Consider the following 22352-nt stretch of genomic DNA (forward strand, 5'->3'; position numbering starts at 1 on the left):
GGTCTGATACCTGTTTGACGCTACCGATAATTAAGAGTTTAAATATTACCTAAAAGATCCTCCTTGGTATTCTTCAGGTAACAGTTTTCCATCTCTTGCTTTCTTTGATAGAGCCTGGGAAAGAAAAATACAAATACAGCATGACAACCAATACCATGTTACAGCCTGATTTTGTCACTTAAAATATTTGTAGAGAGTACATGCTCATCTCTCATGTGCCTTGATTTGACTTTATTGTCTCTAATACAATTAAAAAATGAACAAGTTAGAGCACAAATAGTCTAAGAAGCTGAAGATGTAAATCGAAACTCTACAAAAATTACTTCCCTTTAAAAATTCTTCAAGTATTAGAATTACCCTGTACGCCATTACTATGCAGAATGTTTCAGTGTTTTCTATAGATACAGTGAAATTTGTCTATAAGAGTCTTTTCTTGTAAGACACAGAATATTAGAAGAAGCCATTCTTGTCAACCCGGTAGCTTTTAAATAGTTGTCCAATGGCAACAAACCCATAACCAATGTATTAGTTTTCACCTTTCAGTGTTCACTTCTTTTTTACATATAACATATACATATATATAACTTCAGAGAGTTGTAAAAAAAAAAAAGTAGAATTTTGTATTTCACTCCCAATATTATAAGCATCTTCTGGGTTGTTAGTCTTTATAAATGGTTTTTTAATGTCTGCTTAACATTCTAAAGACTACATCTGCCACAATTCAGTCATGTCCCCAGTGTTCTAATTTGGTTCACTGGTTTTTCAATTATTTCATATAAATTTTCAGAAGTGGAATTATAAAGCCCTAGAACATAAACATTTTCTTGGTTCTTGATTTACAGCCGAGGCATTTCCTGAATGAGCTAGTCCAATTTGCACTGCCATGAGAAATAGAAGAATGTAGTAATTTCATATCACTATTGGCAAAACTGATTTCTAAAAACTGACAGAGGGAAAGACAGATGACACTCTGAGAGTGACACTAAGTAGTTAAATTTTCCTTTACTTGCACTTGCAATTAACCACACTTACGTTAATTTTTATTTTTGAATGCTTCAAAAACAAAGGAACGGAGGTAGAGTCATTACATATGAAAAATTAATAATGAACTAATTTATGAGTGGAAGAGAAAAATGAAACTATTGTCATTTGGGGAGATGAAATAAATCTGAGGCTTAATTTTCGGTACTATACAGCTTACATAGGTACAATTACAATCACCGTTGACAACTGTGAAATTTTTTTTAAAAGATTTTTATTTATTTATTTGAGGGAGAGAGAATGAGAGAGAGAGAGAGAGAGAGAGAGAGAGCATGAGAGGGGGGAGGGTCAGAGGGAGAAGCAGCCTCCCCGCTGAGCAGGGAGCCCGACGCGGGACTCGATCCCAGGACCCTGAGATCATGACCTGAGTCGAAGGCAGTCACTTAATCAACTGAGCCACCCATGCGCCCCGACAACTGTTAAATTTTAAACCAGAGAGGACTTGGGCGCCTGGGTGGCTCAGTTAGTTAAGCGTCTGCCTTCAGCTCAGGTCATGATCCCGGGGTCCTGGGATCGAGTCCCGCATCAGGTTCCCTGCTCTGTGGGAAGCCTGCTTCTCCCTCTCCTCCCCACTTGTGCTCTATCTCTGTCTCTCTCTCTCAAATAAATAAATAAAATCTAAAAAGAATTTTTTTAAACCAGAGAGGACTTAATTTTTGAAAAATAAAAACATTCTTTAAAAGTCTAAAAATGATCTCAACATATCACTGTGACTTTCTGAGAGTTGAGAAAACTACATATTTATACCAGTTGGATGTAGTTATTTATAAAACTACTTGGATCCAAAATGAAAACTGAAAAGATGAACTTAGACTTGTGAGGTCCTTGGACTATCAGAAATAGAAAGGACAATCTACAACTGTGTTTTTTCTGCCTTAAGCAATGTGACTGTTCACATGATATAAACAGGCATGTATCATATGAACTTTGAAAGGCATTTCTTTAAAGGCAGATGATCTCAACAATCTTGCTGAGTTACGAGGCTAAAAACAAATAACACAGACATTCATTTAAAAAACTGGATTGCAAGCCCACATTAAAAAAAAAAAAGGAAAAAAAAAACCACCTCTGTAGACCCTAAACACATCAGCAGGATATTTCTACCAATGAACTCTAAAAGCTTGGAATAAGAATAATTCTGAGGACTACTGGTTTTGAAAATTGCTAATTCTCACTGGGATTTCCCAGCAATATAAACTTAAAATCAAAGCACAAGCTACCTGAAGCCTCCAGCTAAAAGGATGAAATATAAGATGACCAGCAAATATTTCTAAAATACGTTACATTCTTTATTAATTCATTTAAAAAATCTGCGTAAATAGAGGAAAACTTTACCTCTGTCTTTTAAGACTGTTAAAATTAATGAAGAATTAAGAATAACATGGGCTCTAAGGCTTATTACTATATTACTTTATATTTAGGGAATACAAACTTGAACTCAGCTGAGGCATGCCTTTAGTACCACACAATGACATCCCTGAGGCTTGTGAGGGTCAAGAAGTAAAAACTTAGTGCAGGTATTCTAACCTGGGTCCACAGATGGAGTTCCAGAGAGCCACAAACTTCTTAAAAAATTAATCTTGGTAAGATTTTTTATCGAAAATTAAAAATATAAATTCACTGAGCATCTATGATCTTCCACGCACTCTTGTAGAATTAGTTATATGGCAAGAACAAGACCCTCAATGTCAGACAGGAGGGAAGAGAGAAGGATCAACAAATAAACAAGGTAACCTCAAAGACTGATCAACTGCATAAAGACAGTAAAACAGGGAATGTCAGGAAGCTACTTTAGCTATGGAAGGCCTAAGAAAGTGGCATTTGAACTGAGAAATGCCCAGATTTAAATAAATCCTCACTTCTACTGCTTTCTAGATGCATCACCTTGGCAAATTTCCTAAAGGTACTATAACTCTGTTTCCTCAATTTTGAAATGGGGAAATTAAGGTTTCAACTATAATGTGGGGCTAATAGGATTAAATAAAATGCTTAGCCTAATGGCTGGTATATCCTAAGAACAGAGAGTGGAGTGTTCATCACAGACAGCAGGGTGGGAGAGAGAAGCAGGGAGAATGGGAAGCACAGAGTAGCCAGAGCGAAGTAAACTTTAAGGATTGCTGGGAATGAGAGGAAAGCCTCGAGGACCACCAGAGGCCGTGGAACATTCCAAAGGGTTAAGACTGCCCTTCCCATCGCTGAGAGGCTGCTCACACTGCCTCCTTACCACCTCAACGTAGGTTCTTCCAGGATACAAGGAACAGACTACGTATTATCATAGTAGAATTAGTAAATTGATCAAAATCAAAGAAACCTTCCTGGAATGGTTAATTTTAAAAATTTAATATACAAATATTAAAAATAAGAAAAATATATAAAGAATATATATGAAAATTCTAACTCTATAGTTAAATGTAATTTCATTTGAATTTCACAAAAACACTAAAATACACGAATTCTCATTGTTGTTGAAAACATTTGATGAACAAAAGGCATATAACTACCTTAGTAAACCAACCTAATTACTTTGACTTTTGAACCAGTCAAATTAATACCACCACTCAATTAAGAAAAAGTTACATTTTTATCTATAAAAACACACTGCAAATCTTTTCAAAGAGGAGTGAAGACCTAAAAATGTCTATTCCACTAAGGTCACCCTTAATTATATCTAACTGGAAGATTCCAAGGGTGTGCTTTTAAAAGTAGATTAATTTGTGTTCATGTATTTTGGGCAACTTTATCGCATCTGTATATACTGTCAGCTCTCCAAAGAAATCTTATGCTCTACCTTTAATTCCTCCTTATAACTGGTTCATCCACTATACATACAACTGGTCTTTGGTAAATGAAAAAAAAAATCACTTAAATGAACCTAAAATTTTTTAATTCTAACACTCTTATAAGAGCCATGAGACTTCTGTCAAAATGTACCTTTGGAAATTATAGTGGTTGTCAGAGCCGACCTACTGCCTGTGTTCCTGCTGATTCAATGGAATACTTGGGGGAAAATCAGACTCCTCCAATTAGAGCTATAAAAACTGCTTTTAAAGAAACTCAGGAAGGGGCGCCTGGGTGGCTCAGTTGGTTAAGCGACTGCCTTCGGCTCAGGTCATGATCCTGGAGTCCCGGGATCGAGTCCCGCATTGGGCTCCCTGCTCAGCAGAGTCTGCTTCTCCCTCTGACCCTCCTCCCTCTCATGTTCTCTGTCTCTCATTGTCTCTCTCGCAAATAAATAAAAAATCTTAAGAAAAAAAAATTAAAAAAAAAAAAAAGAAAGAAAGAAAGAAACTCAGGAAAAACTCCGTACTTTTGCTTCTGGAATATTAAGTACTTTTAGTGGTCTCAATTCTAGAGAGGAAATGAATAAAATAGAACAACTTTGAAGAATAAAACGCTGTGAACAGTGAGGTCTTTCCATTACCACCTGCACAGGAATATGGTTTCAGCTTTAACGTTAAAACCATCGTTAGAGTTGAATTCTAGACTTTGGGAAATAAAGCATTCACCTATAACTTGAATACAGTTGATCCTCATTTAACCGTATGTTTTTTCCGGAACTCTTGAATGTTACATGTTCTTAAAGTGGGTCATACCTGGATTAAAACTTAAAATCTCCATATAGTGTGACTCGATGATGTCACGACTTCACCGGAAAGTAAATACTAACATTTTGAAAGCATAGTATTTAAGACATACCTTTACAGAGTCAGCAATTTCCTGTATACCCTTAGCCGCAGCATCTTTTATGATTGGTGTAATTAAACCTTTATCTGTTGCCACAGCCACTGAAATGTCAATAAAGGGCAGCTGCTTTGGGCCCTCTCCATCCCAGCTTACATTAACATCTGGCATTTGCTAGGAAACAGAACCAGAAAAAACATGTTACTCTAAAGAAGCAGCTTTATTTTTTTTTTCTTAATTTTTTTAAAAAGCAGCTTTAGGCCAAAGTGGCTACAGAAAAATAGCATTATTATGCATTTTTGGAAGTGAGTATAGTAGACAGAAGCAAATAAATGAAGATTTGGTTTGAAACAATGGTTTGGATCTCTGTGTTAAATGCCATTTTCTGTGTTCGGGAAGAATAAACATACCACGCTTCTTCTTCTTCTTTTTTTAAATTTAATTTAATTTATTTAAATTTATTTTTTTATTTTAATTAATTAATTTTTTTATTCTTATGTTAATCCCCATACATTACATCATTAGTTTTAGATGAAGTGTTCCATGATTCATTGTTTGTGCATAACACCCAGTGCTCCATGCAGAATGTGCCCTCCTCAATACCCACCACCAGGCTAACCCATCCTCCCACCCCCCCATACCACGCTTCTTGAAGCAAGCTTGAGGAAACGCTGATGTACATGTTTTGATCTCTTTACAATAAATCATGGTTAAAAAAAGGTCTCCCTTTGTTAAACCTGATTGCTAAAAAGCACTTAACATTTGTTATACTTCCTGTCTCATATGCTGACCTAGATGGCCTTGAGGAGAGGAGGGGAGGGGACGGGGTAACGATTCAATCATACTATTCTGGTGGCAATGTAGAAAGCCCAATTTCCTAGTGCAGCCCTGGGAGATCCATCCAACCCTTAATAAGTGACTTCCCTCTTTAAGAAAGATTTCCTAGGCTTCATAAACATATGATAAATGTCTGAGCATGCTTGTATTTAACACACATACAACTACATGGAGGATGAAAAGAGCAGAAGAAATCAGTAAACGCCTGGAGACAGTATGTACGACACTGTTGCCAAATATCATAGAGAAACTGATGGTGAAAAACAGAAATCACAAACAAATTTCTCTTCTCAAAAATTCTTTGCTTTGATTAACAGCCTACCTAACTGTACTTCTGACCACTCCCTGGAGATGCATTCCCCACCGTACTTGAGCTTCTCATCGTCCTGCTATGTTCACTCCCACTGCATAGTTTTTTTTTTTTTTTAAAGAGAGACAGCACGTGCACGAGTGGTGGAGGAGCAGGCAGAGGGAGATGGGGAGAGAGAATCTTAAGTGGGCTCCACACCCAGCGCAGAGCCCAACATGGGGCTCAATCTCACAACCTGAGATCATGACCAGAGCCAAAATCAAGAGTCCGACGCTCAAACGACTGAGCCACCCAGGTGCCCCTCCACTGCACTGCTTCCATCTGCTCTTTGCACTTCTCCATCTCTCAAGGCTCCTTCATTCAAAGTAATCAGAGCTCGTTTATGTCAAAATAATTAACAGTGAAGTCCCAAACCCCCAGAAGATTTTAAATTCTTTATAGAGAACACTAAAGAAAAAGAGGAAAAAAAACCCTCCCAAGTGAGGAATATCTGGCAAATAAATGTAATTACAGAGCTATGTAACAAAAACCCATGGGATGTAGCCTCAGTTGTAGTCAGAGGAAAATTCATACACTTAAATCTTCTTATTCATATTCATAACTATAATAATTACACATTCACATTTCCTAACAAAATATTTTCAACCAAAGTCTAATATAATTCCAATCTAAAGGTAAGGAAATGACGGAAGGAATACATAAGGCAACAATATAAATGGACTGAGAACACCCATATGCAATAATAAAAGCAAGACAAAGTTTAGCATAATGCCAGCATTGAGGATTATAATATTAAAATATTATAAGAAGCAAATTTAAATGACTCTGGGCTAGTGAGTTTGGGAATCCAGATGAAATGAGTGATTTTTCTGGGAATACAGGTTTCCAAAATCGATTCAAGAAAAAGCTGAAAATTAAACCGCTCAATAATTATGGGGAAAAATGAGAAAGTTGCCAAGGCTCCCTCCTCAAAACAGAACTAGACTCAGATATTTTTACTGGTGAATTCCTTAAAGCTTCAAGAAATAAAAGCCTTTATAATACTGAAATAAGCACAGAGAAAGGAAAGGGTGGGAAGAATCCAAATTCACTTAAGAAGCCACTGATTTAAAAAAAGAAAGCCTGACAAAACTAGCACAAAATGTAAATTACAATTACTTATGGCTCCTGATACAAAATTATGAAATGAAATGTAATGACCACTAGAAATTCACTTAAGGAGGACAGGAATGATTCATAATTAGAAAATCACTAATATAATTCAAAATATTATTTGATCAAAAGACAAAAGCCATACAAACACATTATATGAATGGCTAAGAAAATGCATGACTTCTATTACTGTATTGTTCAAGAAATAAAAATAAATTCCTTATAAATATACATTAAATATAGCACCTAACACTCAGTGATCCAGAAAAATAGCCTAGTCACGGAAAGAAAGACAGGACAGAAAATGGTGCAGAGCAAGAAGGCAGGAAGGCTGGGTTTCAGATCCAAATCCAACTCTAGACTCCTACCTCAAACCTGCTCCTCTCCCACCTTCCCCATGTCAGTAAGTGGAAAACTCCACTCCTCCTACTGCTTGGGCCAAAGTCCTGGTTCTTCACCCCACATCTAATCTATCAGCAAATCTTGCTGGCTCTACCTCTGAAATGTATCCCAAATCTCACCTTCACCCCAGCTTCACCGCTAGCTGCCACCTTACCCCAAACCATTGTCCTCGTCCATAGCCTCCCCGGAGAGTGCACTGCTGCCCAACCCCCCACCCCCCGCCCCCGCTTCCCTGTGGGCTGTTTTCCACAAAGCATCAGAACAGTCTTTTCCTTTTTAAAATTTAAGTAGGATGTCAGTCCTCTCTCAAAACCCTCCAAAGGCTTCCTTCTCCTTCATAATAAAATCCCCAGTCCTTCCATGGTCGCCAAGGCTTCACCGGCTTCGGGGCCCTCGTAACTCCTCTCTCTTTCTTCTGTTTAATCTCATCCGCTACCTTCTTTCCTCCAGAAACAGTATCCCCGGCGCCATATCTGAATGGCAGTGTCCCCTTTCCCCAGCCTCTGTCTGCAGTTCCCTCTGTCTGGTGCATTCTTCTGATAGCTCTGTGGCTCACACCCTCTCTTCCAGGCCTTGGCTCAGTTACCACCTTGCCAGAGAGGCCTTCCTTGCCTAACTGTGTGCACCATGACACCCCTCCTATTCTGTAGCAGGGTCTTTCTCTTCCTCCTCAGCACTTTGACTATCTGACAAATATTGGTCTCTCTCAACTGGACTATAATCTCCAGGAGAGCAGAGAACATGTAGGCTTTTGTTCCTACTGTTTCTCTAAATGCCTATAATGTATTCAGCGCATGACAGGGGATCAGTTAGTATTTGCTGAATAAATGGTCTTTATTCTGCTATAATTAGTTGTAAGGCCCACTGATTCTCAGTTTCGTCTATAAAACTGAGGGAGTGAGATTAAATGATATAATATTTTTAGCAATAAAATTATACAATTTTTGTGACTTAAAAATGACAGTTCTATTTATCATATGAAAATCCCAAGACATGAGACCACTGTAGAAGCCGAAATGATCTGGGGTCTGCTACGTACTTTAAGGGTAACAGCTGCAGCCTTGATGATAAAATCGTTCACTGATACTTTAATGTCATCTGAAAGAAAACCAAGCGTATCAAAATTAGCGCTCATAATGAAACTTTAACATTGGCCATTATGATTTCAAGCTTGTTCATTAACAAATTATCATAAAAATATTATAGGTTTTTGCTGGTTCACTTAGTAAGAGTCCCCTGATTAGAAAAACTTATATGAGGTTCTGCATAAATAATATTAACCATAAATGTAAAAGATTACTTCTGCGCCTTGATTACAATTCTTTTAAATTGCTCAGATATCATACAAGAGAACCTGAAGGGCACATTATAACCATAATTAGAAAGAAAGGAACCAACTCCTATGTCTCTAAAAACACAAATGGTCTATGGTGATTCATTTTTTCCTCTCACCCTTTTCAAACGTCTTTATTCTGCATATGCTTTATAATATATCGATTATACTAGAACAGTGGTAACATACAGTCATTTTAAAGATATCTGTATCTATCTACATATCTACCTTTATCTAGAGAGAGCAATTTTTTACAAATGGAGTGTGGACCAAAAAAATTTACAACCACCGAGCTGCTTTGTCACTTAACGAAACAGGATACAGCAAAGCCAAAGATGAAGCAATGTTGGCACAGGCCCTAGTGCAATGAACAAAATGAGGTTTTCTGTCTAGTTTTATGGTGATTCCATTTGAATCAATTTCCTTCCAGTATACATAATGATTTCAAGATAAAGCCAAGGTCCCCTCCCTTCCCACCGAGCTGATCATAATGAAAGCACTTGATTTACACTTTTGCTTTTCCCGGTGGGTAGGAAAGTGTTGAAAAATGTAAACTACACTTGATTCTCTATCTTCAAGAAAAAAAATTTAAGATCAAGATCTAGTCAACGGTATGTGGCAAGATACACAAAGCCTGTTACTACAGTATCATGGAATTTTACATGAACGATAGCTCATTCCAAAGGCACGCTGGGGATTTCAGAAAGACATTAGATGTATTACCATAAATCCAAATACTGTCAAACTGTCATAGTAACCACCACCTGCTCATCCAATTCCTAGTTCTTTTAATCCAGATTTCCAGATATAAATATTTTTGTTCGCTTGTTTAAAACCCCTTTAGGAGTAGAAATAGAAGTGGATTTCCAGTGCTTACAGAATTTTAATGATAACCACATACAAAAGATATGGTCTGCATAAATTCAAGTATGTGGACATATTTGATGAACCCATTATGCTTACCTTTCATGGCTCCCTCAACCTCCTTCGCACTTTATCTAGCATCTATAGGTAGCCACAGTGAAAACTTCCCACACCACCCACCAGCTGATGATTCCCTATCTACTGCCGGAGTCCACAGTGCTCACCTAAATTCTCTGCCCTCATCATATCCAACATTTTGTACTCTGGAGCTGATCACTTTCTTCATCATGAAACATTTCTTCTTACTGGCTTCTATGTCACTGTACTCTCCTGTGTTTTCTTCCACTCTTTACCACTCACTCATTTTCCGTCCCTTCCTCTTTTTTTTTTTTTTTTTTTAAGATTTATTTTATTTTTGAGAGAGCAAGAATGAGAGAGAGAGTACATGAGAGGGAGGAGGGTCAGAGGGAGAAGCAGACTCCCTGCCGAGCAGGGAGCCCGATGCGCCGTCCCTTCCTCTTAATGGTGGCATCTTCCCAGGCAAGAACTTTCTGTTCCAGGGTTTTGATACCATTCATATGGTGATGATTCCTTCAAATGCTACCTCTTATCCTGATGCATCAGGAGTTTCAGACTTATATGTCCAATTTCTCACATGACATTTCTAACAGGCATTGAAAATCAAAAAAGTACAAGGGAGATCTTTTTTTTCAAGATCTTTTATTTTTAACTCTTTATTATGGAAATTTTCAAATATATAGTAAGGAGACTTGGTGACACTGAGAAGAATAGGAAATAGTTTCTGAGGGAATATTAAATATTTTCATTTGCATATCATTACAAAACAGTGTAAACATGCTTACAGAATGTTATATAACTATATAAGAAAGAGGACTGAAGATAAATAATGTGGGCTCTTTGGAGACCCCCTAGAAACTTCCTAGTTGCAAGGACATACAAAACTTGGATGATGAAAAGATACTAAACTAAGTCATCTCTCCACTGAAATAGTACTCTCTTCTGCCTCATGAAAGGAAGAAAGCAGGAAAATTATTCCCCTAATGATCTCTGTATCATGACTAAGCAAGTACACTTAAAACCTATAAGGGGAGCTTCCAGGATTAACTTTTTGAATATTGTTAATTTTCTCTGAAGTAAGCTTTCCATTTATTTCCTTGAACTTTTAAAAGCTGTCAGGTTGTCTTCATATGAATTCTTCAAAGTCTGTATTTAAACTGAAATACCAGTCCTGCTGTCTCTTAAGATGTAGAAAGCCACAAGAGAATGTTTTTCCCACCCTAATAGGGTAGGGGAAAAAGCAGGAGAAGTTACAAAATCATAACTTCTCTTGAGTCTGTTAGGGAGTCGAGGTTACAAGGCAAACAAGTGAATTGAATGTCAAGGGTAAGGATTCCCCTCTGAAGAAGGACAAACACATGAAATGATTAACCACTGTCAGAGTATGGGAAAATATGGGACAAAGTACGGGACAATGCACATGAACAGATGGGGATATCAGCAGAGAGATGGAAACTCTAAAAACATTCCAATGGAGAGTTAGGGGAAAAAAACATGCAATCAAAGATAAATAATTTTTCGTTAAGCTTCACAGACTAAACATAGCTGAGAAAAGAGTCAGTGACATTGAAGCTAGAGCAACAAAATTATCCAAACAGAAACACAAAGAGAAAAAAAAAGGATGAACAAAAAAAGAATACGGGATCTAAGAGCTTTGGACAATTCAAACAGTTGAACATTTATAATCAGAGTTCCAAAAATAAAACACATGGAGCAGAAAATATAGTGAAAACTAATGGCTAGGAGCTTTCCAAAATCAATGAAAGACAACAAACCACAAATCCAAGAAGCTGAGAGAAACCCAAACAGGATAAACACAGTTTGTTTGTTTATGAGAGAGAGAGCATGTGCAAGCAAGTGCACAAGCCAGGGGGTAAGGGCAGAGGGAGAGAAAATCCCAAGCAGGCTCCATGCTCAGCACAGAGCTGGATATGGGGCTTGATCTCATGACACTGAGATCATGACCTGAGCTGAAATCATGAGTCACATGCTCAACCTACTGAGCCATCCAGGTGCCCCTCATTTTTAAAATTCTTTAAAACACAGTTGATTTGCTAAAGCAAAAAAAACCCATCAAACATATATGCTGGGGCTTACACCATAGGTAGAAATAAAACATGACAACAACAGCACAAAGGATAGAAGGGGGAAAATGTAATATATTGTTGTAAAGTTCTTACATTACACATGAAGGGATGTGATAAAAATTTGAAGGTAGACTGTGATGAGTTAAAGAATTATATTGTAAACCTTAAGGAAACCACCACAAAAGAGAGAGAAAAGTAAAATAGAAATAAAATGGAATCAAAACTTAAAAACCAATCCAAAAAAAGGCAAGGAAACAGGGAAAAAAAAAAAAAGGAAGAAGAGATGGGACAAGTAAAAACAAAGGACAAAATGGTACAAAGGAAAACAGTACAAAGCAAAAAGAAAGGACAAAATTATGAAATGTGAATGGTCTAAATACTTAAAAGACAGTATAGGATTAGACAAAAACAAAGAAAAATTATATGCTGTCTGCAAGAAGTCAGTTTAAATATAAAGAGACAGATAAGTTAGCAGTAAAAAAAAATATAAAAAGATATAAAAACATTAATCAAAGAAAGTTGGACTAACTGTATCAATATCAGAAAAGGAAGGCCTTGGGGTAAGAAAGATTACACCAGGAGTGGACAGGGACATTCCATGATACATCTATTCATCAGGAACACATTTTCAAAACCCTAAGTGTGCTATGTGCCTAATTACAGATCTTCAAAATGATGTAAAAACTGACAGAACTCAAAGGGGAAATAGACGAATCCATAATAATAATTGGGAGTTTCAACACTCTTCTTCCAAGAATTGATAGCACACAGGAAACCAGTAAGGATATAAAGGGCATGAACACTACTACCAGCCAACCTCACCTGACATTTAAAGAACACTCCTCGAAAGTAGAATACACAGGGCGCCTGGGCGGCTCAGTCGGTTAAGCGACTGCCTTCGGCTCAGGTCATGATCCTGGAGTCCCTGGATCGAGTCCCGCATCGGGCTCCCTGCTCGGCGGGGAGTCTGCTTCTCCCTCTGCCCCTCCCCCCTCTCGTGCTCTCTCTCCCATTCTCTCTCTCAAATGAATAAATAAAATCTTTAAAAAAGGGCGCCTGGGCGGCTCAGTCGGTTAAGCGACTGCCTTCGGCTCAGGTCGTGATCCTGGAGTCCCGGGATCGAGTCCCGCATCGGGCTCCCTGCTCAGCGGGGAGTCTGCTTCTCCCTCTGACCCTCCTCCCTCTCCTGCTCTCTGTCTCTCATTCTCCCTCTCTCAAATAAACAAATAAAAATCTTTAAAAAATAAAAAAAGTAGAATACACATTCTTTTCAGGGGCTATCTGGGTGGCTCAGTCGCTTAAGCATCGACTCAATTTCAGCTCAGGTCATGATCTCAGGGTTGTGATTTTGAGCTCCACGTTGGGTTTTGCACTCAGTGCAGAGTTTGCTTGAGATTCTTTCTTTCTCTTTCTCCCTCTCGCCTCTGCCCCTCCCCCTGCTTATGGGCTCTCTCTCTCAAAATAAATAAATAAAATCTTAAAAAAAAGTAGAGGGGTGCCTGGGTGGCTCAGTCAGTTAAACATCTGCCTTTGGTGCAGGTCATGATCTCAGGACCCTGCTCAGCAGGAAGCCTGCTTCTCCCTCTCCTTCTGCCCCCCCCCGACTCATGTTCTCTCCTGCTTGCTCTGCGTTCTCTCTCTCAAATAAATAAATAATCTTAAAAAAAAAAAAAAGTAGAACACACATTCTTCTCAAATACACATGAAACATTCATCAAGATAGACCATATTATGACTATAAAATCTCAAAAAATTTAAAAATATTTCAATCATACAAAGAATGTTCTCTAAGCACAATGGAGCTAAGGAAGAAATCACAAAAGAAAGGCTGAAAAGTCCCCAAATATTTGGAAATTATACTTACATTCGAAATAATTCATGGATCAAAAAAGATATCACAAGGAAAAACAGAAAACATCTTGAATTGAATGTAAAGAAAAATAAAACACATCAAATTTTGTGGAATTCATCTAAAGCACTGCCAAAAGGGACCTTAAAAGCCTTATATGCTTATGTTAGGAATAAGGTTTATTATATTGATCTCAGCTTTCACCTTAAGAAACTAGAAAACAAAAGAGCAAATTAAACTGAAAGCAAACAGAAAAAAAGAATAAAGGTTAAGAGCAGAAATCAATGAAAAGAAAATTATAAAAATGGAGAAAGTTAATGAAATCAAACATGGCTTATTTGAAGAGATCAATAAAACTGATAAATCTCCAGCCAGCTTGATCAAGAAAGTAAGAAGCCACAAATTACTAATATTGAAAATGAGGATATCACTTCAGATTACAAAGATGTTAGGAGTATAATAAGGTAACATTACGAACAGCTTTATGCCAATACGATAGACCCCCTTATTCACGGTTCTGCTTTCCAGTTTCAGCCACCTGTGGTCAAAAGCCCAGAAGCAGATGATCCTCCTGACTTATTGTCAGATGGCCACGAGTAGCCTAATGCTATGTCACAATGCCTACGTCATTTACCTCATGTCATCTCATCATGTGGGCATGTTATCTCAGCATCACAAGAACGGTGAGTACAGTACAATATTTAGAGACAGAGAGACCACATTCACCTAACTTTGATTACAGCATATCATTATAATTGTTCTATTTTATTATTATTGTTAATCTCTCACTGTGTCTAATTTTTAAATTAAAGTTTATCATAAGTATGTATGCATAGGAGAAAACATAGTATATACAGGATTTTGTACCACCAGGGGTTGCAGGCATCCACTGGGGGTCCTGGAATGTATTCCTGCAGATGAGGGGGGACTACTGTAAATTTCATTACTTAGATAACATAAACAAATTCCTTGAAAGACAAAAACTACTAAAGCTCATTCAAGAACAAACAGAGAACTTATACTTACTTTTAAAAATTGAATTCATAGTTAAAAAATCTCCCCACAAAGAAAATCACAGGCCTAGATAGCTTCAATGGTGAATTCTACCAAACAATTAGAAAGGAAATAAACTAATTCTACCCAAACTCTTCAAGAAAATAAAGGAGAAGGAAACATTTCCAACTCATTCTGTGAGATCTGGTAACAAACACAGAAAAAAGTATCTTCAAAAAAAGGTAAACTACAGGGTTTTCTCATGTGCACAGGTATAATGATTCTTAGCAAATTTACTTTATTTATTTTTTTGAGATTTTTATTTATCTGACAGAGGGAGAGAGAGGGAACACAAGCAGGGGGAGTGGGAGAGGGAGAAGCAGGCTTCCGCTGAGCAGGGAGCCCGATGTGGGGCTCGACCCCAGGCCCCTGGGATCATGACCTGAGCTGAAGGCAGACACTTAACTGACTGAGCCACCTGGGCGCCCCAATTCTTAGCAAAATTTTAGAAAATGAGATCAATAAATAGATGAGAAAAATAATGATTAATGAGTTTTATATGGGGAATACAAGGTTAATTCAACATCTGGAAATCAACCAATATAACTGACCAAAATAACAGAGTGAAAAAGGAAAGATTATCTCAAAAGATGCACAAAAGCATATGATAAAATTCAACATCCATTTATGCTTAAAACTCTCAGCATATTAGGAATATAAATTTCCTCAACCTAAAATAAAGAATCTACAAAAAACCTACAGCTGATGTTAAAGATGGAATGTTTTTCCTAAGATCAAGAACAAGGCAAAAGTCCGCTTTCACCACAACATTCATTACTGTACCAGAGGTCTTAGCCAGCACAACAAAGCACGAGAATGAAATAAAAACCACACAGACTGGAAAAAAGAAAGAAAACATCCGTTCATGCTAAAAATTCGTTATGTCTCCCAGCAACCTTAGTTTTAACTGATTGCTGGGAGGTACACTGCAAATTTCATAACCTGAAAGTTCACTTTGAAGAATAAATACAAAATTAAAATCTGTATAAAGCAGAGGAATATCTAAGATATACATAATATCTAAAACATTAAGTTTGGGATTTTGTACTTTCTAGAATGTTAATAAGGACTGCTTTATTCAGGTATCGTACCAAAAAGCATGATTTACTCAGTACTAGGGAACCAGTTTGTTTCTTACAGGAAAAGTGAGCCAATTCTTTTCTCTAGCACTAAAATACATCCAGATGATGAAACTGAAATAAAAAGCTATACAGGGTGCCTTTACAAGTAAAGGATTTCATGACAGTTATGTGTATTGTATTAAGTAAATTTAACTTTACTAACCTCTGACCAGACTTTGTCTAGCTTTTAAAACAGCTCCAAGGTCACAGTCAGCAGTAGCATATGCATGTGGAACAGTACTCTTAGATTCACTTAACCTCTTGGCAATAACTCTTCGAATATTGCTAGCAGGGATCTCAGTGAATGTGCCCTGTAAAGAAATTGCAATTTGTCCATTAAGCCATAAATATGGAAGTGGAAAAAACAAACTCCATAGCTAAAATCTAGTCTCAGTGATTTAGCTTTTGTTAATAATTAAAGATTAATATAGGAAAAGTACTAGTAAAAATTCTTAGTATACGGAGGAATATAAGAAATCCAAAGAGTTGTTTTTTTTTTAAAGATTTTATTTATTTGACAGTGAGAGATACAGCGAGAGAGGGAACACAAGCAGGGGGAGTGGGAGAGGGAGAAGCAGGCTTCCCGCCGAGCAGGGAGCCCGATGCGGGGCTCGATCCCAGGACCCTGGGACCATGACCTGAGCCAAAGGCAGACGCTCAACGACTGAGCCACCCAGGCGCCCCAAGAAATCCAAAGAGTTTTAACTTTATAGTACATGATTGTAGAAAATAGTAAAATTCATGTTTTAGTTATAAATGGGTTGTCTTATGTTACTATGTTTAAGATGATCAAAAAGAAATCTTCCAAGTCATGAATAATTCTCCCGTGTGTGTGTATGTGTGTGAAACAGAGACAGAGAGACAGACACATACACATACCACCTGTAAGCAGCTTCTATTACAAATATCACTTCTTAATAAAACTCAAAGCATACAATAATTCAACAAACCTGTAACAACAGACAATTCTTACTTATAAATGGCATGCAGTAGAAAAAGATAATTCAATATATTTATAGGATAATCTGCCAAACTATTTCTATTTTGGATTGTTAATTTAAAAAAGAAATCACATGAGTACCCTATTTCCTAAAACTTCACAATATAAAGTATAGGTGAGATAATAAAATCTTCCTGTAACTCTACTGTAGCTTTTCCACTCTGTTCCTTGAACCTTTAACAAAAGCAGGATGGACCTTAAACTACATGTGATTCCTTCATTGTCCTTCGCTCCATTCTGGGACCAGATCACAATCACTTCAGAATAATAACTAAGCAGCTAAAAATACACGTGATTTCTTAGGAAACTAAACATTTTATTTTGGCAGAGTACTTGTTCAAATAGAATAAATACTCACTATATACCATTAAAATTTCAAAGTCAGATTTATCTTCTTAATTTGAATAACCTACTTCTTAAAAATGTAAGATTTGATTACAAATAAATGTTTTGTATGTGCAGTCATGAATCATGAATTTACACTAAAAAATTTTGTTTCCCATGAAATTTATACTGTTTGCAACTATTTTAAAATATACTGAAATATATCTCTCCATGAGAAAGAGCAGGATAGGTTTGTGTGTTTAGTTTCTAAGTGCCCATTCAGTTTTACATGAACCTGATTATCCTGCATTTCTTCTGATTGGAAGCAAATGACATGAAAGATACTGGGAGAAGGAGGTAAAAAGAGGCAAAAATGGAATATTTTGACAACAAATAAGGGGCTGTTACACTGCCTGCATCTGAGAAAGAATGTCTAGCAGTGCAGTCTCTGTAGTTGTTCATAGTGAGACTATCCATTCCCTCAGTCAAAATCAAACAGACACAGAAGAGGGCTAGTGGCAGCTACCAATTAATAGTACCACACCCAAGAAAAGCTACATGAAAAGTACCATAATTACAGAGCACACACATACAGCACTGAATTTGGAAGTTAGCACCATACAAACAAATCGGGTTTGCGCTAGGAGTCTGCAAAACAAAGCATTTGGAGTATTTCCTCTTTATCACTTTCAGCTACTACTAAAATGGACTGGTAGAACCACTTGTAAATGAGACAGTAATGGTTCTTGTTTTCTTTCTCACTGAAATCTGAAAAAAAAAACCCAAATCTACTCAAATGATATTACCGCTACATTAGGTTGTCCAGGAGTTGATAGCGGTGGGATCATTGGCCGTGGATAAGGTGGCGTAGGTATGGCCTGTGCGGGCAGAGGCACTGTGGGAGTGGCTGGAGGGGCTGGGGTGGGTCTGGATTCGGTAATCTTGCCCGTTTCTTTCAACTGGAACAGTTTGAGAGCATCCCTGAAGATTACAGATAGAGAACCATGATTAGCAACAAGGAACAGAATGTTCAGAAAGCAGAGATGAGGTGTGGGGGGAAGGTAGTGAACTAGAGAGATGTTAAGGCTAAAATAAGGCAAAATGAATGATTTGAGTTAAGCAAGCAAATCTTATCTGGTCTGCTGATTCACATTATTCACCCACTACAATACTTGGACATTTTCAAAAACTAAACAATTCAAAATTATCAAAGTATTGGGTGTAGGTATCTTTAAAAAAGAAACTAGTCTTTTTTTGAGGGGGGTATCATCTGATAGATGAACAATTCATAAATTAAACCACAGTCTTATTTTTTATACTTGTCAATTTTCACATGGCATTCAGAAAATGTCAAGTTCGTTACAACTTTCATTAGGATATTTACTAAATCATTGGATTTTCTAGTGCAAATTACCCTTTTTACGGCCAGGAAATCACACCATTTTATATTGCTCAATATGTTGTCAGCACCATCCAATGAAATAAACCTAACCCACAGCATCATTCAGAATGAAAGATAACTAAACTAGTAATAGACTTAACTTGCATTAAAGGTATCTTTGGTTTTTAAAAGGATTTAATTAGATTACTACATATATCAAGCTTTCAATCTATGCTAAGTTATAGTGGGTATGAAGTAATACAATCTCTTATTAAACAAAATGGCTTTTGCAAAAATTATAATATCTGACAATTCAAAAGAACCCTTTCCAAAAACAAAATTTTACATTTAAAAAATGTTTTCTTTTTTGTTCCCCCATTGTGCCATTTTATTTGCACATATGTATTACATCCCTAGAAAAAGTTTGTAGTAATTTGTTATGCAGTAATAGAAAACTGACCCAGGCAAGCATGTTCCAACCTGGGGCACATTATTAGAGGAACCCCCCCATAGTACTGATACCGTTTTTAGTTAGGAGAGTCCATGCTTTATACCCAGTCCAAAAAGGGGTCCATGGAGTTAACACTAAGAACAATGAACTTACTTGTTTCAAAATTAAAGAGCTGACATTTAACAAGAGAGGTCAGATTGACGGAAGAACTCTTAAATGTTTAACCATCTTGGATCCCTGATAAGCACTGAAAGTGGGAGTAAAAGTGGAGAAAATGAGCCTCTTCAGCCTGTACTGTGCTTATGTTAATTATGTAATCTTACACCAGCCCGGTGAGGGAGGTATTATTACTCCCAATCCATCGATGAGTAAGTAGGCTTAGAGAGGTTAAATTCTAAGTGTAAGTCAGTATTTCTCAAGCACCTCCTCTACTGCAGGTGTTGAGGATTCAGCGTGAAACAAGACACTTTATCCCACAGAAAAGTCTATATTAATCAGGCAAACAAATGACAGTAGTGATGTGCTATGAAGAAAATAAAGCAGAATAACGACATCAGTGACAGGTGAGAGGAGGGGCTCTTTGAAAAGAGGACGGATGGTCGGGGAAGGCCCGATAAATAAATAAAATCTTAAAAAATGAGCACTGATTTTTCTGTTGATTCAGAATAAATGCCTTCAACAAAAGATATTTAGCTTTTAAGAGCTCTTACAAGTCATAGCCTAACATTACTAGTCCCTTTCTATTATATAAGGTAATTCAATACATCTAATAAAACCTATTACTAATCTGGGTTTTAAATCAAATTAAAGTTTAGCATTAGAGTGACATATCCAAAACACATCCATTTCTTTATATGGGGATCACCAGTTTACTCTCAGGCATCAGTTAAAAATAAACAAACAAAAATAACAACTGAACATAAATACTAAAATATTAATGCCTGAATATGTCTATTTAAGAAAAGATCGGTCACATTAAACACATTTTTATTTCATTATCAGCATAACTAATACTATTTTATCAAGAAATAGGCAATTTAGTTTCATTCTTGTAGTAATTAAGATTCTTGGGTAAAACTGCTCTTGGTAAAGAATAAAAGTAAGGAGAAGTCATTAATCATTACCAAGTAAACAGAAAATCAGTTCTGGCCACCGCTTCACGGTAAACTTTCACTGCTGATTTTACACTTACATACCTCATAAAGTATAAATGTTAATTACTGTTTAATAACAGCCAACAATTTAGTTTCTATAATGCAGAGAATGCTTTTAATGATTTCTGTCCATGAAATAATGAATCAGATTCTACTTGAAGAATGAGGTGGGCATGAAAAGCTCTAAAAATTAGGAGAAAAACAAATATGTCACACTTCTGCATAAAGGCAGAAGATACCCTGGTAGTTCACTCAGGGTAAAACCTTCTTTACCAGGATCCCTTAAAGAGTAATTCATTTGGGTGGGCTATAACTTAGTTTTATTTATTTATTTATTTATTTATTTAAATAATTTCTTTTTTTTTTTTTAAGATTTTATTTATTTATTTGACAGAGACACACAGTGAGAGGGAACACAAGCAGGGGGAGTGGGAGAGGGAGAAGCAGGTTTCCCACTGAGCAGGGAGCCCGATGCGGGGCTTGATCCCAGGACCCTGGGGATCATGACCCGAGCCAAAGGCAGATGCTTAAGGAATGAGCCACCCAGGCACCCCTATAACTTAGTTTTAAAAAGAAATACTGCAAACCTGCTAGACGCTCACCTGTCACACCTATCAGTTTTGATGCTGTGATATGAATACAAACATTAACTACAGCTATGATTTAAGACACAGATACACAAAAGATGTTAGGTTACTGGCAAAGAACTTAAATGTATTCTGTCTCTAACTGTGGCCCCAGCACTAGCTTTCCTAAAATAGTTACATACACAGGCAAAGTCAAGTCTATATGCTTTTGCGCAACATACATTCTGAGCAATATGTTTGGGCAATATGTTTGCTCTACTGCAACATTTAAAATAGCAACCCTAACACTGAGGATTTACTTCATAAACACACTGGATCAGAGGCACTTCCTCAGCAGTTGGAACTGATTTTTCTATTCTACTTGCATTTTTAGTTGACAGTGAAAGAAGGAAGGATGTCCCTCCAAATTTCAAGAATTTGTGCTAAGGTATTTTGGGGGAAGCTCAGCCTGCAGTTTTTCAATCTCATCAGAAGATGACATTTTTGTAGGCGACAGTAAGCCAAAGTTTTTTCTGAGGTCCACCTTAATATTAAACTTAAAACACAGGCATCTTTAGTAGTATACAAATTAAAAATCCTAAATAATGCATGCCTTCAGGATCGATTTTTCTCATGAAATCTTTTGTAATATGTCAGATTTTGAAGACCAAAGGTTGACTCTCTTACGGTGCAGAGTTAAAGAATCAGGATAGGAAAGACAACTGGAAATTAGGAGGAGGAAGATGGCAAAAATATTAAAAATATAACTCTATTTTAATAGTGCTTCCTTTGGGTATGCAGCAAGACAATACTATTTCGTTTTCCTTAATAAATATTACATTACTATTATAACTTCAATTCAGGTTAAAAAAAAGTGCTATTTGTTCATCATATATATAGTAAGCACATATGGAAAGAGAAGGGAGAAAGGAAGAAAGGGCTATTTCATTCCTCTGCTGTCACACCACTGAACTGCCTTCTAAAATATCACCTAGTAACCGACTTCAAAAGACTTTTCTCAGATCACACGTTCCTTAACTTTTTATCCAGCTCCTAGATATCCTCCAACACAAGAAAAGCTGCCTTCTAAAAGTTTACCTCCTGATTATCTCAATTATAACTACTGCTCTACTACCTACCAAACCTCCCTCTCGAGTCCCGAACTGTCTCCTCCTGCAAGTAACCGTCACCTCACTGATCCTGATGCCTGTGGGCTTGTCAGCACTGACGACAGGCTTCAGAGCTAACATATCACTCACTCCACCAAGACAAATACTTTCCCAAAGCCCTTATTTGTGTTCATGGAGCCAAAATTTCATCGTCCAGACCAGAATCCCAAATTCATTCCTTGATTCGTTGCTATCCTGGTCTACGCTCCCCATTCAATCCTTCATGAAAGCTTCTGGATTCTGTCCTTATAACATTGTCTAGATCAGTAATCTCTACTTCTTTCACCTACATTCAAGCATTTTTTTATCTTTTATCTGAATTACTTTATAAGCCTATTAATTTATCTCCTAACCTCAGGTTTTTTTCTGCTCCAATGTATCTTCTACAAATATGCAAAATTAATCCTTCTAAGGTACAGCTATGATTACTTTACCAAAGATGTCACCAAATCTTGATCAATGACTAATGAATTAAGTACAGACTCTCCGCCCTATCCCT

General features: G+C 37.0%; 1 protein-coding gene across 2 annotated transcripts in view; it reads right to left on the bottom strand.

Annotated features, from left to right (window-relative positions):
• PDHX (pyruvate dehydrogenase complex component X) overlaps positions 1 to 22352 on the bottom strand; it is a 65555-nt gene that overhangs the window by 3597 nt on the left and 39606 nt on the right. For both annotated transcript variants that reach the window (XM_045893915.3, XM_064576675.1), the window contains exons 6-10: positions 17939 to 18113; positions 15972 to 16119; positions 8463 to 8521; positions 4738 to 4896; positions 50 to 114 (exon numbers count right to left, since the gene is read on the bottom strand). In XM_045893915.3, the coding sequence (XP_045749871.1) occupies positions 50 to 114; positions 4738 to 4896; positions 8463 to 8521; positions 15972 to 16119; positions 17939 to 18113 (606 nt within the window). The remainder of the gene's footprint in view (positions 1 to 49; positions 115 to 4737; positions 4897 to 8462; positions 8522 to 15971; positions 16120 to 17938; positions 18114 to 22352) is intronic.

This window comes from Mirounga angustirostris, unplaced genomic scaffold, assembly GCF_029215605.1.
Source record: "Mirounga angustirostris isolate CCGP_5_RB_7025 unplaced genomic scaffold, mMirAng1.0.hap1 SCAF_13, whole genome shotgun sequence".
Taxonomy (NCBI): domain Eukaryota; kingdom Metazoa; phylum Chordata; class Mammalia; order Carnivora; family Phocidae; genus Mirounga; species Mirounga angustirostris.